The following is a 17,981-nucleotide window of genomic DNA, read 5'->3' on the forward strand; positions in this document are numbered from 1 at the left end:
GGGTCGGCATATTCTCATCATTTATTCTGCCGCTAATAATCGCATAATAGGGACTTTTAGATATGCACGTCGACATAGTGACATCCTTTAAAGGCAATGGCATTGCCTTAAAAGGACTTGACACGTAGCAGTCCCTAGTAATACTTACTTTATTAATCACTTACTTATCACTTATCACTTATTAATCATATGATAAAAAAAACCTGACATCCGCAGTAGTACAACATTCTACAAGAAGGATCTGAGCACTCAATTTTTTCCCTTGTTATAAATCTCTGCTGAATGTCGGTAAATTCTTTTGACCCCCCCCCCTCCCCCCCCCCCCCACACACACACCAAAATGATCTGCTTATACCTCGGTTTGTACGAAGTGCATCCTCTCATTTCGCAGCATCTTGACCATTTGGAAGACATCAACAGCGTCCTCTTCATTTATCTGTGCGATGCACTCAAGCATGGTACAGAACACACCCGTTCGACCCACTCCGTTCCTTTGTATTGAAAGATAAAAAAATTTAGATTAAATATCATCGCAAAGATTTTAACAAAAAATGGAAACAATTTTATTACCGTTACACATCAAATGGGCGAAAATGACAATGACATAATGCAGTCTGAACAGAAAACAATATTGATTTTGAAACTTGTCTTCTGATATTTTCTTGAAAGTCTTTGTGATCGTGTTAAGAGAATGGGATGACGCAATAACTGACCACGAGGCAAAGAAGTGGAGAAAGGTCTTGCAGTGGAAAACATTCCGTCCCTCTGATAGGACGTTAAATGGAGGACCCGTGTGGATGTAAGTAACTCACCTGTACGATCTGCTTTGTTCGTACTTAAACAAAGATACAACTATATAATAGACCGGCAAGCAGTGTTAGAGAAGGGTGGGTTCTGATAAAGGTTAAAAAAAGAATTTGGGAAACTTCCCATTCTATTAAAAATACTTTAGAAGAAAGTCAACGAAGAAATGTCTCATAAGAAGTAATGTTCTAATGGTTCTTAACTTACAGGCAGTGAACTAGGACTGGAAACCCCTCTGCAACTCCACTAAAACTGTCCTCCACTTCTGTCATAAGATTCAGAAGATAAGGCGCGTGGTCCTTTCGTTCCTCTGCCTTAGTAGGCCAGTCGACGAACTGATACTGCTTCACGACATGGCGAGCCTTGTATAAGAAATAATCATCATAGTAATAATGTCTGTTTATACTTATTCAACATGGTGTATTATTATACACTGTCGCTCATAAAGGTGGAATATTTTTTTTTATCCCAATTTATGGAATTATTTTAAAAATAATTTAAAAATAATAGATCTAGATTATAGTATACATTCTCAGATTTTATTGACTAATAATTTGCCAATGTGTGTTTTGCGTGACTGCTAAAGCATGTGTATGCTACTATGCTTATCAACTAGGGGACCTATGACCTTAAGTCACAATTGACAGTAATGAGGAAAAGGGCACTAATATAGCACATCGACACGGTTTTCATCCTGGGGCCTCACAGTTACGAAGCCATTGCTTTGTCATTGAATCATGACTGTACGCAGCGGGGGCTAGGGTAGGGGGCAGTTTCCATAAATAAAAAAAATTCAAAAAAAAATGCAATAAATTTTCAATAATTTATTGCATTTTACCCCGGTTCCCAACATAAATTTTTTTCTGTGTGCCCATGCCTTGAGCCATAATGCATGGCCGTCCAGAGGATTTTTTTGCGACAGTGTACTACAATATATTTTTAAAATAAATCTGTACCAAGTAAATCCAGTTAGGGGTCCTATTTAAACTCCATCCCAATAAACAAAATCACGTGAAAATCACGTCAATATCAAGGTATCGACTTGAGGAGAGTTACGTTCTTCAAACACCTGACATTTACGTAAATGTGTTAATACGTTTATTGCACTAGGTAACTTAAAACACACGTACACTAAATCACGCAATTGTCACTGCAATATCACCATTATAATAACGTGATTATCCCTACCTTGGAGACCATGGTTTGTAAACCTAATACTCCCGTGTTTGTTTGGTTATGAAATTACATCTTCATAAACGAAATTATCGCGTCACAGAAACACGTGAAGCGTTAGTAATAGTTTTAGTCAAAATATCTGCGTGAAATTCACGTGAATATTACGAGGCTGACTTGAAATGAATCATGTTCTTCATTCACGTGAAATTTACGTCGAAGAGGAAGTATGTTACTGTAACCCGCGTTCAACCCAATAATTACGCAAATGTTACAATAAATGAACCAAAATAATAATAATCATCCCGTTTCTGAACATCGTGTCTTGGATCTTCCATAATTACGTCCAGGCGCGCCGGAAGCAGTTTGGGGTTAGAGGGGGTTGGGGAGGGGGGGGGGGGGGGGGGGTGCAAACATCCCAGAAGAGAAAGCTAGTTGCAACTGGTCCAGTTGATGAACCATTTAATGCCAACTGGTAACCCTGGAAATTGAAATGGGCTAAATGATCCAGGCCAGTTATAATTCAACTGGTCTAGCTGAGCCATTAGAACCATTTGGTTAACTTCCAACCAGTTGAACAACAATACTTCAATACTGGTACGTCTGTATTTCCAATGTAAAGGCATTGGTAATAAGTAGACTTACATAATTGAATTGATCGAACAAATTTCGTATACTTGTACTTTATTGAAATTATTTTAGTTCACAGTTAATGTTTCCCTTATTCATGTTTAACTATTTATACGAAGTAGCGAAATGTCCTAATAACTGGTAATTTATATTTGTAGTATTTTCGAAATGAATTGCATATAACTAAATCATCAGTAATTAAGAAATATGCTGTAAATTCAGATAAATTGTTAAAAAAAACCTAGATCTGCACGCACCCCATATTCAATATGCAAATGAATTGGTGTCAGCTGGGTAAACTCGAAATATGCCAACGCTCAGTCATCAACTGGTGCAACTGGAAATGTGCACACTCCAGTTATCAACTGGTGCAATGAAAATATGCCAACAGTCAGTTATCAACTGGTGAACATAGAAATATGCCAACAGTCACGGGATTATCACCACGGAACTTAAATAGTAACTGTGAAACCATCAAGACACCCAAGAATAACTCATTTTCACACATGGAAAACACGGAATACCCAGCTTATATTAATAATCCGTTTGAGTCACGCGATCATCACCGTGAAACTGCTGGAAACTTTGACTACGATTTAAATAGGTGTTTTAAGACACCTAATCATGACTAATTTTTCACACCTAAAAGTCACGTATGCCCAGCTTAGATTAATAATCCGTTTGAGTCACGAGATCATCACCGCGGAACTTATGGCAACTTTGACTTCCATTTAAATAGGTGTTTTAATACACATAATAATGACTAATTTTTCACACCTAAATATCACGGATTCACAGCTTAGATTAGTAATCAGTTTTAACTACGTGATCATCACCAAGAAAGTTACGGTAACTTTGAAACCATTTAAATAGGTGTTTTAAGACACCTAATAATGACTAATTTTTCACTCCTAAAAGTCACGTATGACAAGCTTAGATCAATAATCCGTTTGAGTCACGAGATCATCACCGCGGAACTTATGGAAACTTTGACTACCATTTAAAAAGGTGTTTTAAAACACTTAATAATTACTAATTTTCACACCTACATATCACGATTTCACAGCTTAGATTAGTAATCAGCTTGAGCCACGTGATCATAACCAAGAAATTTATGGTAACTTTGAAACCTTTTGAAGAGGTGTGTAAGACACCTCAGAATTACTAGTTGAATATAACCAGAGATTCACGGACAGAACAATAAGACGATTAGCCGGTGTAAGTAACGTGATTATTACCATCAACCTTAGATAACCTGTGAAACCAATCAATAAAGGTGCTTACACGACCAAATAATTACGTATTTATCGCCACCATCGGTTAACTGACAAAAAACTCGTTGCTTGGTCAAGTGGTTATTTGGTCATAAACACTTGATTTACAGAGGTAAGTGGAATCACGTTACTCCAGTCGCGTAATAAACTGGTGGTTTTTAGGTTAGATGAAAACGTGAACAGGAGTACCTTTTTTGTTTAAATGAAGGCACGTGTCGATAACGTTTAAATCTAGTTCAAAAGGCACTATACTTTAAAATCACTTAAAATACACTCCCAAAAGAGGTTACTTTTTAGTGTTCTGTTTATTGGGATTTCTCTCTTGTACTAATATATTCACAATACGTGTAACATGATCAGGACCTTCAACTAGGTATCGGCCCGTCGGGCTTTGCAGCCTAACATTCCTTGCTAAGTTTGCCGCATTTATGCTCTGACAACTATCCTGCCGATAGGTTAGTTGTAATGATTTTTTTTGTTTTGCTACCGAATGATATATTTTCAGTTGGCAGTATTTACTTTCGGTGTACAACTGGTAGATGAAAAAGATTTTAATTATTTCTTTGTCATGTTTTATCCGTCTTAGATTTGTATTGATTTTTATTATCATCATCATCATTTATTACATTCAACATTTTCTCTCTTACGGGGGACTTCACCCTACCCCCCCCCCCCTTCGCTTTTTCTTGTTTCACCCATCCTCCTCATTTAGAACAACGTCACTTATTATTTTCTTCACGAGAACTTTCCATAAAATATTCGGTCTTCTTTTCCCTCTTCCACACCACGCATCTTCCGTATCATGACTCTATTCTACTCAATACCTTCTTCTACTGTCTTCACAGCAGTGGCAGATCCAAGGGGGGGGGCGGCCCCCTTGAGAAAAAAAAATCATGTAAAAACACGTGATTTTTACCTTTTTTGGGGGGCTGCACATTTTTAAATTTTCAAGGACCAAAAAAATAAAAAATAAAAATGTGCTCACTACCCCCCCCCCCCCCTCCCCCCCCCCCCCCACTGAGCGACTTTTCGGCCGACGCAATTTTCGATTTTTCGGGAGCAAAACAAAAATAAAAAAATTGGGCCCCTCCCCCAAGAAATCCTGGATCCGCGCCTGCTTCACAGTACACGTTTCATTACAAGTTTCTGAACCATGATTATATTATCGCTGTTCTAACACAATCATTAGGCATTTAAATATTGCCTTTCATTTTCATCGTAAACCTTATACTAGTTAGGATCGAGGCCAGCCTATAAATCTTTTTACCAAATTGAAATGTTGTCAGTTAAAAAGCATTGCGAGTCGTGCACAAAAAATAAATACATGCATATTGTGGAATATTTGAATTCATGATTTTACTTACGTTTACAACAATGGGGGAGGGGGTATTTACCTTTGGTTTGTTCTGAGTAACCTCTATTTCTCTCTCGATGAAACCTCTTCTCTCTGAGATAGACAGCGTGGTGACAGAGACAGGTCCAAAGGTTTTTACACCCTTGTCAGACCAGTATCGTGCACAGCTCTATGAAGGAGTTAAGAATACCCATCCATTAAGAAAAATTAGGATTAAGGTGTGGTCTTATATAGGCTTAGGAATATACTTAAATATGAAACCTTTTCTTCAAATAATCTACTGATTTCTCTCACGCATATTCTATCAAGTCGCTGCCTGGTTCTACCAAGCAGTGTCCACATACTAGAGCCATCTGGTTAGTGCTTTCTTTGGTCCGCTCTATCGTGAGCCTTCCTTATTATTTCATACGTTTTGTAATCTATCAAGTCTGTCACTTAATTAACCAATAAGCCGCTTTGGAGCACTTCTACGAGTTATACACACATATCCACAGATCTATTACACATGGAGAAGTCCCACTTTGTGCATTTTAAAATAATTACTGTCAAAGTGAACATGGTGCTCCATGAACACCTTTTGTTCGCCCGCCTTAAAAGAATAATTCCACCTGTACATTATAAAATGTACCGTCAGCACATATACACATTAACTAAACTAAGTGAAACTTGGCGGAGGTGTCGTGCAAGACCCTAATGCACATTGGCCACTCTCCACCAGGTATAAATTATTATTTTGTATTAATTAGTGTCGGGGTGTTAGAATGGGCCCTCTGGACTTAAAGCATTAAACAGAATAGTCATTATCATTATTATTACTTTAAGTAGTAGAAGTAGTAGAATTAGTAGAAGTAGAAGTAGTAGTAGTAGTAGTAGTAGTAGTAGTATAGTAGGAGTAGTAGTATAAATAGTACGAGTAGAAGTATCATAATTATTGTAAACAAATCTCGAATTATTGCATGTTTGTACCTTGTCACGTTTATTGTCATCGTTGAGCATGACGATGGTGGATGGTTGGTAGTCGATGACCATGGCCCAGAAATCAGCTACGGTGTTCGGCATCGGCATCTGGGTGGTAATGAACCTGTATCGATTACCCTGTACGACGAAAAAAAACATGAATAAATAATAAGAGGATTATTGTAAAATGACGAAAAGAAATTGTGTAAAAAAACAATTCATTGATCACACCCACCAGCACTCACTCCCACTATCTCACAAAGACACACACGCACCCCGCACAAACATGTCTTCTTATATAATATACTATAATTTACCATTGTCAATTATTACATTATTTAATTTTGATGCATCGTAGGTACTCTTGGAGGAAGCAAATTATGGTAATCCTCCTAAAATTAATTGCTAGAATTCATGAAGTTGGTTTATCTTAACTCATGAATTAGATCGCGTCGAGCATGTTGAATAAAAGGCTAATATACTTGTTAATTTTAAATTTCCTTTAGTTTGGGGAGGTTTAAAATCAACATTCAGACTGTAGATTGAATTCAAAATTATTTGTTGATTTTAACCGAATTAAATATCAATCGCTGTATTAAATAACGAATTTAGTCTAGACCTCTGACGCGGTGCTATCGGTAAACTAACCTTCACGAAGCTCGCGTTGACGAAGTCCGAATCTGAAGAGCCCCTAGACTGAAGAATGACTCGGTTTCTTTCCACTAGTAGTTTGTAAATTGATTTTGGAAATAAGACGGTTTGAAGAACAGTAAAACAATAAAGAATTAACCTTTTTTTCCATGAGGGCTTATCGACTCAAAAGGATTAATTTAACATTAGTATATGAACATCCCACCTTCAAATGAAGATCGCCATCCGTCTCTTAAATTGCATTCAATTTTACCATGTTCGGAGTCATGAACAAGTGCATAATATTGAGTACATATGATAAGTTAGAAAGCACTGAATGGGTAACATTGAAACGTTATAGGAATATTCAAAATGTTTGTTTACTTGGAAGACTGTTGGCGTAACGGCTCTTCGAACGATTTTCTGTCTTCGTAGCAGTTCTGATCAACGAGGCTGGAGGATCAGGACAAACGACCGTCAAGTTCTACAAAGCACAAAATAGAGAGAGATATAACCATGAAGGTATTTATGGTGACCTGAACTTTACTCCTTGACATTATTCTATTCTGGGCTTTGTGTTCGTTAAAGATCTAGGGTTAGGCTTGCAGTTGTTTTTAATTAGCTTAGGTTTAGGGATCGGGCTATAAAGGTGTGGTTCAATGTTTGGTCTCAGTTTTGCAGTTGATGATTTGGTTAAGGCTAGAACATAACCGTGGACAGAAGCATTGGTAGAACAATTCTACTTATGGACTCAAATATCAGTGCAACTTCTGTCAGATTGTGAAGAAAATAATGCCTTTGACCTATCCAAAATACCCTTCACTCATTTTAAAGAAAAACACTTCACCGGGTATACCGATTTGTGAGTACTACTTAACAAATCCTTCCCGTTTGCTTCAGAGATTTTCTGTCACTTTATCCTTGACCGGAGCAGAACTTTATATTTTACATATCTTTTACATGGAATAAAGTAGAACTGCGGGTTGTTTTCTTTATAGAATTGGGGCTGTTAAATTCTTCTTCGGCAGGGAAATGGTACACTATACCTCAAACTGTGTAGACAATGGTGTGCATCTCCGTTTGTTGTTTATAGTGACTTCCTGAAGATGCATGAGTGTAGATTCGAAGTAGGAGGCCTGGATCCTGGTATCTTCTGACAGCAAAGCTTCGAGCACAGCCACGTACACAAACTGGTATTGCTCCTTCAATTCCAAAGATTCGATAACAAAATAACTGTTCGGCGAGATGTACTTGAACATTAACATAATAAAGTGGGTGGGGTGTAGTCGGAATCAGCATTCAATCGGTTCAATATTTGTACCATTTTTTAATTATACTTTTCTTGTTACTTGGTACTTGGTAGGATTCCTCCAAAAGACGCCGTAAAGGTGTTTAAACTGGAATGTTGAAATAATAATATTCAAAAATGAATAAAACTATTTCAAAGGTAATATTTAAGGCACCTGCATAGTAGTATTGTTACACTGTTTTTAGCCCAGCTGCCCTCACCCGGTTCAAGGAGTGGATTCCTGCCAGGTATCCATTTATGACACCTGTGTTGAGAGTGGCAAATATAGATTAATACCCTAGAACAACGGTGTCGCGATGGGACTCGAACCAAGACCCACGTGATTCCAAGTTTGGTCATGTATCCACTAGACCACGACACCTCTATCATAACCCATCGCTATATGTCACCTGTAACATATATCCCTGTAGAAATAAGAAAGTAAAATGTAAGTACGTTATAATCTACCTTTGTTTGCACCATGTAAGGTCGGTTTTGTCTGATCTTTGTGACGTAACCGAATATATCGACTTCCTTGGTTCTCTTCGCTTCAGCTACGACGCTGTCTATACTCAACAGTACACCAGTCCGACCAACGCCAGCACTAAAGGGACAAATGGTGGATGAGAACAGCACAAGAAAATATTAAAATTGACTTCTGGGCCCCGTCTTACAAAGAGTTGATATTGATCCGAATCAATATCAAGTCCCTAAATCAATCACAAGTTTGCAGTCTCCCATCTCTTATGTACATAGTTGTGATTGATATCAATCACAAATAAGTTGCGGTTGATATCAACTCTTTGTAATACAGGGCCCTGGTATAGATTAAACAATACAAAATAAATACAAATCTTTTTGAGAGCTTTCTCATTTGGGAACAACGATAACAACATTTCCGTCCCTGTATAGCGCAAATCATTTCGTGATACGTTTTTGTTTCGGCGCTTCCAAATGACTTTGGATATTATTACCCCAAACTTTAGCTCTGCTAAACGTTGCGCTCAGTGTATTCAATGAATACGTCCTGCCAGCTATGGCGATTATAGATTGATATCTTAATAACCACAAAAAGGTGTTGGTTCGGCATGGATTCGAAACCCGTCCCGTATGGTCCACAGTCTGGAGGTTTAACTCCTAGAAAACAACACCTCCACCTCTCTCATTTTGTATGTCGATCATTTTGAAAGAATATCACAGTAAATATATACAATTTCCTATGAAGAGAAGCTGTAGCTGAAACGTTTTGACAACGCGTTGAGGCCACCTGTCCGTTCAACACCAGCACCGATGTGTAAAATGGTTAATAGGAACAGGCAACCAAATAAATAATTATTCAAAGGAAGGAAGGGTTCTCGTAAAGATGATAAACAATCGGAAGGTTTCTTTTCAGGACTACACACCCTCAAGAAAGATAACCGAGAGTCCTTTTCAGGACTCCTCAATCCTCCCCCTCTCTCACATGGTGCACCCGCAAGCCTACTGTATTATAGATATACAGTCTCTTTATCTAAATCACCATGCAAGCCGATACTTACAAGCAGCATCTAATTTGTGGGTGCAGTACATGGTTTTTGTCATTAAGAATTAACTTATTCTTTTCACTTAGATTATTTTACAACTTTACAGTATATGCATTCATTATTATGTACTACGAAAACAACTTTCCTTATTTTTTCGCAATGCAGTCGCTTATTTTTTTTTACTTGGATTCTTTCACAACTTTACAGTCTTTTCATTAATTAGTATGTACTACGAAATCAAACTGCCCTAATTGGTTCCATTTTCTTGCGCATTACAATCGCTTGTAATACTACTCGACTTAATTATAAGTTTGCATCATGGCATTGTGTTAATAATAGAAATCAAAATACTGCTTTTATTGATTTGATATGATTTTTTAAAATAATTATTATTCATCTATTTGTGTGTGTGCGTGGGTGTGTATGTGGGGGTGGTTAGGTGTCTCATTTGTTTCCCTATAACAAACTTACATGCACTTAAACATAAACAAACAACTATTTTTATTAACAAATTGTCGAATTAGTGGGGGAGGGGGAGGGGAGGGGAGGGGTAACATTTCGAACGGCTAATTTGTGAAACGACCTCTGTATGATAATATGTATAGTGACCTGCAATGAACCAGAAGTGGAGAGTTATTTGTTCCATGGTCCTTCTTCACCTCAGAGATATAATTCTGCAGAGTAGATGTGCTGTTAGGAACTGCTTTGTCTGGCCACTCCGTGAAGTGAAACTGGTTAACAACCCTGGTCTTCGCCCCCTGAAAAAACGCAAATAATTATTCCAAAGACTTTCGAGATAGAACTCGACTGATGTGACTGGCTACCCTCTCGTATGGCACGTATAAATCATGATGGTCGGATCAACAGATGCCTAGTCGGATCATGTCTGCTCGTGGTATTGTTCACAATAATGTGATGCATGAAAAGCTATTGACGTCATATTAGCCTTGATTCTGACGTGTCAAAGTTTGAAATAACAAAATGAATACATGAAAATTCTCAATAAAAGATACCCCTACCCCCCCCCCAAAAAAAAAAAAAAAACACAACAACAAACAAACTAAACAAAACAAAAACAAAAACAAAACAAAACTTCATGGACCCTATGAAACATCACATTTGTGTAAAAAGAACAATATAACAATTCACAGTATGTGGTGGCAGTGTCTTTTGGCAGAAAGTTGACGAATAAGGGGGCACAAACCTTTGTCAAGAACAGTGTTCGCTTTAAACCTCCAGAACAACTTGCGACAGAATCCAATGCCACTAAGATGTCCCCAAAGTTTACAGATGTCGACTCCGGCCAGTATTGACGGCATTTAATCTGGTCGATAATGTGATAATAATAATGTTATACGATTAGTATTATTACACATCGTAGTTTACTAGGATGGCCGCTATAAAGTGGACTGTACGTGGTCTGACGGGACATCCCGCTAGCCCGAAAGCCCATGAGAGGGTCAATGCGGTATAATAAACCTTCATAATCATTGCCAGAAGGCCAAGAGACCGATATGACGGTCTTATGGATGTCGGTCTCATGGGCGATAACAGTGGATTTTAGGGGAAATGTGTGTTATACCAATAGCCGATCAGTATTGCCATTAATTATTTGAAACATATCAGCCTTTTGAAACCACTACCATCTGCAACTCACACGTGCATAATTATGCATACCCACATACACTTTTTTTAAAGCAATTTTGTTTTATTTCTCCAAATGTGTAATACAAACCATAACATACAATTGAATAAAATAAACGTGTTCAATATTGATTGCTTTTTACATAAACATAATTAAACAAAACTTATTTGCAGTATATATAACTTAGCAACAAAGTAAACGTATAAATACCTAAACATAATATATATGTCAATTGTAAATGTTATTCACACACACACGCACACGCACGCACACACACATATACGCACACATACGCAATGATAAATACGACACCTTGGGCTAAACGAAGATCTATTTAGACTTTGAAAATGACAATTTTGAGTATAACCAAATCATGATAATTGGACAAATAATGCGGCCCACCTTTGTTCCCTCTTGGAGTTTTGTTACCATGGCGATTGTGTTTACATTCTCCTGCCACACCATTCGCCAGAAGTCATCCATTGATGCATTATTTGGTCCTATAACATAAAGCGGAGATATGTATTAATTAAAACCAACGGACTGCATCATTTTCAATATATTGTGATGTGAATCCCTATATTCATAAAACAAGTTTATTTTATGGAGATAAAAACAGGCCACAACAAAACGTAGATTAAAAATGTGTATAAATTTCGCTATGTCATTAACAGACTGTATCCAATTTCTGTTCACTGTGAACTATGTTCGAGCCCGGTATTTACATGTGAGTGCAGGAAATATCCGTGTTAAAACGTAAATTTGACAAATCAATACATGATATGAAGATGATAATCAAATCTCAAGGAATATGGGGACCGTGACTTGTCATACATTGCACCATCATCTCTTTGTGAGATTAGCAGTCTATAACACGTCAGATCGTGCCTCAAAGATGACTTATTTGACGATTATTAAAGATAATGCGTACTTCATCGCAGTAGCCTGCGCCGTTGAAAGTTTTTAGAGTAAATGGCACCACAAAACTGCTGTGATTTATCATCGTCTTTATGTCATATTAGAAGGCAAAACAATTTATACAAAACGATACCAACAAATATATACATAAGTAGAGTTAGATAACTTTACCTTGTGACGCGATGTACGCACGCTGGTTTCGAAAGCTCTGAAGGGCATAGAGGGAGAGAAAAAAAGAGTTAACTCTTATCCTGCCACAAGGCTAATCCCCATTGTGCCAAGCCACAAATTCCCCAGTGCCAAGTTTATAACAAGATAATCGGATTAAAGCGATGGTACTATATCAATAGCTCGTGCAAAACACTAGACACAGTCCAATGGGCATGAACAATTACTGCTTTTACGAATGCGTGCAAACATGAAGCAGAGAAGCAGTAGCTTGCTGAGGTATACAAAGCACTATAACAATAGCGTGCATGCAGCCTTATGGCAGGCTATGAGTTAATAGGTAATGTACTCATGCTGAATTCGAGAGCTCTCTAGGGGGAATTGTAAACAAATAGAAGGGGAAAAAAGTATATTGAAAACATTATTGAGAAATACGAATACTAATAATAGGCCTACTTATCTCTCAGAATGTAGTTCTGAGGGTGAAGCTTTTTTTTTAAAAACAGATTCTTTATTTACCGGTATGTAAGAAGCATTGAAGTAATCGGAATCCGGGTCATCGTTGATTATTGTCAGCCTAACCCTTGATGAATCATCTATAATGGAGTTTAAAGATGGATATAGAGATATATTTAGTATAAAAATTAGGACACATCATGGACTTCACATTTCCTCATAATTTTATATGAAAAAAAAAACGAAATCATACGCTTGTCAACTATTTGTATAGCCAGGGGGGAGGGGGGTGTTTCACAAAGATCCGCTAAACGTCCAACTAAAAGTAAAGTTCGACTTAGGATCTTTGTGAACCCCCCCCCCCCACTATTAAAGTGCATTAGATTAAACCACATCAACGAGGGCATATCCGTATTATTGATAACATAATCGATAGCTAGAAACTGTTATGTCGCTTCACAAGCACGCATAATTATGTCACCGACGTTAGTTAAATATTATCCGCGTTTCAAAGGGATTTTAGCAAACTTGTACTTATGAGGCTCTAATTGTAAAACAATGCCTCATTACCTCCAGAGAAAGTGAATTGATGTTTTGAAAAAATGTATGATGAGACAACTTACATGGCAGGATGTTCTTGTATCTGTTCTTCTCGAAATTTACCGTCTTCTCCGCAACGGTTTGTGGGAAGATATTTGCCTTTGGTAAACACTGTGTTAAGAGAGATTCGATTACAATATTTTCGTACTCATATACAGAAGATCAAATAAGATGGTTTTTGTCGAGTTTATTTGATTTTATATTGTACCAAGGAGTTGGAATGACACACGATCCCAAATACTTTCGAGAAATCAGTTCAATGGTAAATTTTAGTATCCTACAATGGATTACGCAATAATGTCCGTCAACACAATTAACTTGATCTTTGTGATCAAATTGTTTGCGCCTAGAAAAAAGCAATTTCCTGTACAAAAGGCTTTTTTTATTTACGACGTTCTGGGTGGCGATCGAGTAATGTGTGGTTGCCAAATTTTGTAAACATGGTACCGGTAAATTTCAGTCATATAGAAAGGCTACAATAGTATCCTCTAGTTCTTCTAAGTCTTCAAAACCATTGTGAGCATGTGGATATTCAGGAGAGACAAAGGCCACAAGAAACCTGGACAGAAAACGTCTAAAGAAAACAACTTACAAGGAATTCCTCGTAAAACACGTCTGTGTGTCTATTCTTCTGAACGAGGGTAGCAAACTGTGAGAGGGGTATCGGGCGACGCTCCTTTGGTGATTCCTCCGACCTTCTGGATTTCGGTACATCAGCCTCGTCCAAACCGTTTGGAGCCAGTTGTGGTTCAGGCATGGTGGATGGCTTTGGTAGTACCACCGGTTTCCTTGGTGTCACGGTTGGAGACGTCTTTGGTTTATCTGATTTTCCAGTTTCAACTTCTGGATATGTTTAAAGAGGCGAGAAGGTGGGTGTATAGGCAGTGTATCTGACAAGCATAATTTGCATTTGTTTTAATTAGCGAAACGATAGCTAGGCTAGCCTACAGTATCTTGTAAGGCAGAAATATACCTCGAAAAAAAATCATGTATTTTGTAAGCTCTGTACGGCGAGTATTAGTTTTACAATAATAAATCATTGCCCCAACTGATTGTTAGCATCCCTTGAATTGCCATTTAGACCTGGATACCGGGTATTTTCCATACACGCACTGAAACTAATGTGCGTGATAGGACCAAAGCTGCCATCTGCGATTCTTAGGGATTTGGTGACTTTTGGGGCTCACCCCTCCAAAACAGAAAATGGTAGATGGGTGCAATAATAGTCTATAATTGTCTCCGTATGAAGCCATGTCATACTTTTAATTTGACCCGAAATTTTGTTTTAATATTTATTCATAGAACGGCCCTTTTATGTTTATGGTAGGGCGGACTAATATGATTCTTTGCACCAATGTGGTATACCGCCAGGTAACGTCCTTTCGGTCCTGCTTTTGTGTATTTATTTCCTCATCAATTGTCCATAGTAATAGCTGTTAGGCCGTCCCTACTCCTATGCGTAGAACTTTAATGTGCGTTGGCGTTTCAAACTGAAGGGATGTCAGCTGTGCAAATACAAGATAAGGTGATTGACACTATGAACATGACGGACAAAGAAAGAGGACAAAATATACAGTCCTCATTCTACCCTCAACAATTGCTGGGGTAGACAAAGGAACATCTCTTCACTGCTGAATATGCATGTGACACATGTTCTACACATTTTTTACATAATAGCAGTGAAGGAATGTTCCTTTGTCTACCACAGCAATTGTTGAGGGTAGAATGAGGACTGTATATTTTGTCCTCTTTCTTTGTCCGTCATTTTAATGTGATTTACATACCTTCGGATAAACCACCGATGTAAACATTATCATCTCTATAGGTGACCGGTTTGGAGACTTCGTTCCGTGGGTTTCTACAATCAAGAATATATGATAAAAATGACAAGAGAGACAATGATAACAATAATGACACTGATGACAGAAACTATAATAATATTAATCACTGTACTACTACTACTACTACTAGTAACACGAATATTAATGATAATCATGATAATGTTCATAATAATCATGATAATATTCATAATAATCATGATAAAAACAAATCAAATACTAACTATGATGATACACATCAATATCGAATAATTAAAGGCGCTTCTTACAACAGGCACAAAATGGCTAAAAGTGTTTTGACAGAAAAATACAAACAATACAAAATAATTGATTAAATCAAACAACCAGGTAGGAAAAAGATATGTTGTATCGGATCCTTTTGGCGAGAGAAGTTATAAGGTGTTTAGTTGCTCCCCGTTTCTGTCTAACTTTTTTTTTAATAGGCGCGGCGACTTTGATGGAACATTAAGATTAAATTTGTAATTATTGGATCTAATATTATAAAATGATCTACATGTACATATCGCTAGGAACCAGGGTCTCAAGCATTGCCGAGAAATCAACATAAGGCAAACCATCAACATTGTGAAATGTTCAGACATCGCAGTTTTATGATTTCTTGAAAGTCTTCGTGATCTTGTTTGGAAATTAGTTGTGAGATGAGTAAGGGTTTATAGACGTCCAAACTTTCTTTTAGATAATTGGTTTACCTTCTCCTCCGTAGTACAATGATGATGATGACAATAATCAATAAAACAAAGATTATTCCTCCTATTGCCCCACCAACACTGGCGCCAATTGCAGAAGGGTCGGGAGGTAGTGCTATGGATTAAAGAAGGTGTAAAATACAAACTTTATATGGCAGAAAATTAAGGATACTTATCGATTAATGGTATTTGCTAACTGACGTCTTGTCTCCATTTTATTATGAAAATGTTCGGAAATCTCATTAACTAGTCTACGCGGATCATGATGATAATGATAATAACAATAATGATAATAACGATCAAAGAAATTTAACAATATTTAAAGCTATAATTATAAAAATAATCATAAATATGGTGAAATACACTCAGCCAAAAAGAAAATACACACACATAAAACAGTGTTATATAAATCTGGTTCCGACCGAAACCCTATAGCATCACGCTTTTGACAGGACTAAGCCCAGAGCAAATATCGGATCACACCCTGGGACATTTACTATACATCATCCTATATCCTAAAGCCCAATTGCAACCTTAATCCAAACCCTAAACTTTCGACGAAATACATTCCGATCGATTGTAGCCGGAGCAACTATCGGATCACCAAGGACTCACCTATCTTCAGAGTTATCACACTCAGAGCAGGTCCTTTCTCCCCTTCACCGTTAAGTCCCTCACGAACTGCTGAAATTTGAATCTCATATGCTTGACCTTCATCCAGACCAGTCACGTTGTACATCAGTAGCCCTTCATCTTCTTGTCTTCTCTTCCTTGAAGATACAGTCCCTGAGGATACCATCTCCATCGGAACACCTGATGATGTTATAAAGGTGTTTGTTTCGTTCCCATCTGAAGTAGTAACGTAGACCTTGTACCCAATGATAGGACCTTCGCCAACATCAACGTTTACGGTCCAAGAATCCCAAGCAATGATGACATAGTTGAAACCTAGGTCTGCTACCTCAGGCGCCTTGTTGAAGACCGGGAGAACTGAAAAGAACACGGCAAACGTCAAGGATGCAGTTAAAAAATAACAGTGTCAATATAATGATATGTTAGCGGTTGTAAATCCCAAGTTCCTGATAAAACAGGACTCCTGAACTTAAAATATGGGACCCTGATCGAAAGTTAGGTACAACTTCTTTGAATACAGTATTTTTATTTTCAATTTAAAAAGGTATTACTTCTTCGGGCAGTAGCCGATATGATCCATTTGGATGAAATTGATCATTTGTCCCTATTTCATTTCAAATTTGTATGTGAATGTAAATTCATTTAAAGTCACAAGGCAATCAAGATAAAATTGGTTTAATTGAATTTTACCTTTCTCACCAAACATAGGTGTTTTTTTTCTCTCTCCCTCTCTCTCTCTCTCACACACACACACACACACACGCACTCTCTCTCTCTCTCTTTGATGGGATTGTTTGAATCCTTTTTTCCAGTTTACTGATACTTGTAACCAAAAATAATTTATCATCTGTTTCGTAAATTCATCATTTAAGCACCTACCGAATGTTTCAGGCAGTGGCAACCTGATAAAAGCAAATCCAATGCCACTTGTTGATGTGCCAACTAAACAGTAGATGGGTTGGTTCCCGTTGACATTAACGGAAAACGTAAAGTTTGCTTGTAATGAAGATTGATCAGAAGCAGTACTTGCGGCCTGTGCATTTTTCCAGTTTTCCATTGAGAAATCCCCTACAGTAGCCTTAATGGAAGGGATGTTGCCACTTGTGTCGGTAGAAAATGTGCAGGAAAACATCGCAACACCTGGGTTGGTTTTTTCTCGTGTAATGCTAAAGCGATCTTCAAAGACAAACATTTGTACAATATTAGTCTACAAATACATGGAAAAAACTAATTCATTGAAAAAAGAAAATGATAAGATTTTATGCTCTTTTTATGAGTCGCTAATATAACAGTCCATTGTACCGGAGTCTTGGCTCAGTCAGTAGAGCGTCCGCCTCACAACCAGGAGGTCGTGGGTTCGAACCCCGGCCGCGTCATACCAAA

At 37.6% G+C, this 17,981-nt stretch overlaps 1 protein-coding gene across 1 annotated transcript in view; it reads right to left on the minus strand.

Moving 5' to 3' along the window:
• Positions 1-17,981, minus strand: part of LOC100891371 — a 36,710-nt gene that overhangs the window by 3,026 nt on the left and 15,703 nt on the right. Inside the window, exons 16-34 of the mRNA XM_030989406.1 lie at positions 17,478-17,774; positions 16,581-16,955; positions 15,969-16,080; positions 15,205-15,278; positions 14,013-14,263; positions 13,444-13,531; positions 12,884-12,960; positions 12,368-12,404; positions 11,681-11,778; positions 10,838-10,957; positions 10,243-10,391; positions 8,579-8,714; positions 7,869-8,024; positions 7,207-7,306; positions 6,841-6,914; positions 6,202-6,330; positions 5,276-5,404; positions 1,012-1,166; positions 356-491 (exon numbers count right to left, since the gene is read on the minus strand). Of these exons, the coding sequence (XP_030845266.1) occupies positions 356-491; positions 1,012-1,166; positions 5,276-5,404; positions 6,202-6,330; positions 6,841-6,914; positions 7,207-7,306; positions 7,869-8,024; positions 8,579-8,714; positions 10,243-10,391; positions 10,838-10,957; positions 11,681-11,778; positions 12,368-12,404; positions 12,884-12,960; positions 13,444-13,531; positions 14,013-14,263; positions 15,205-15,278; positions 15,969-16,080; positions 16,581-16,955; positions 17,478-17,774 (2,693 nt within the window). The remainder of the gene's footprint in view (positions 1-355; positions 492-1,011; positions 1,167-5,275; positions 5,405-6,201; positions 6,331-6,840; positions 6,915-7,206; positions 7,307-7,868; positions 8,025-8,578; positions 8,715-10,242; positions 10,392-10,837; positions 10,958-11,680; positions 11,779-12,367; positions 12,405-12,883; positions 12,961-13,443; positions 13,532-14,012; positions 14,264-15,204; positions 15,279-15,968; positions 16,081-16,580; positions 16,956-17,477; positions 17,775-17,981) is intronic.

The sequence above is a fragment of the Strongylocentrotus purpuratus genome, unplaced genomic scaffold, assembly GCF_000002235.5.
Source record: "Strongylocentrotus purpuratus isolate Spur 01 unplaced genomic scaffold, Spur_5.0 spur5_contig_842, whole genome shotgun sequence".
NCBI lineage: Eukaryota > Metazoa > Echinodermata > Echinoidea > Camarodonta > Strongylocentrotidae > Strongylocentrotus > Strongylocentrotus purpuratus.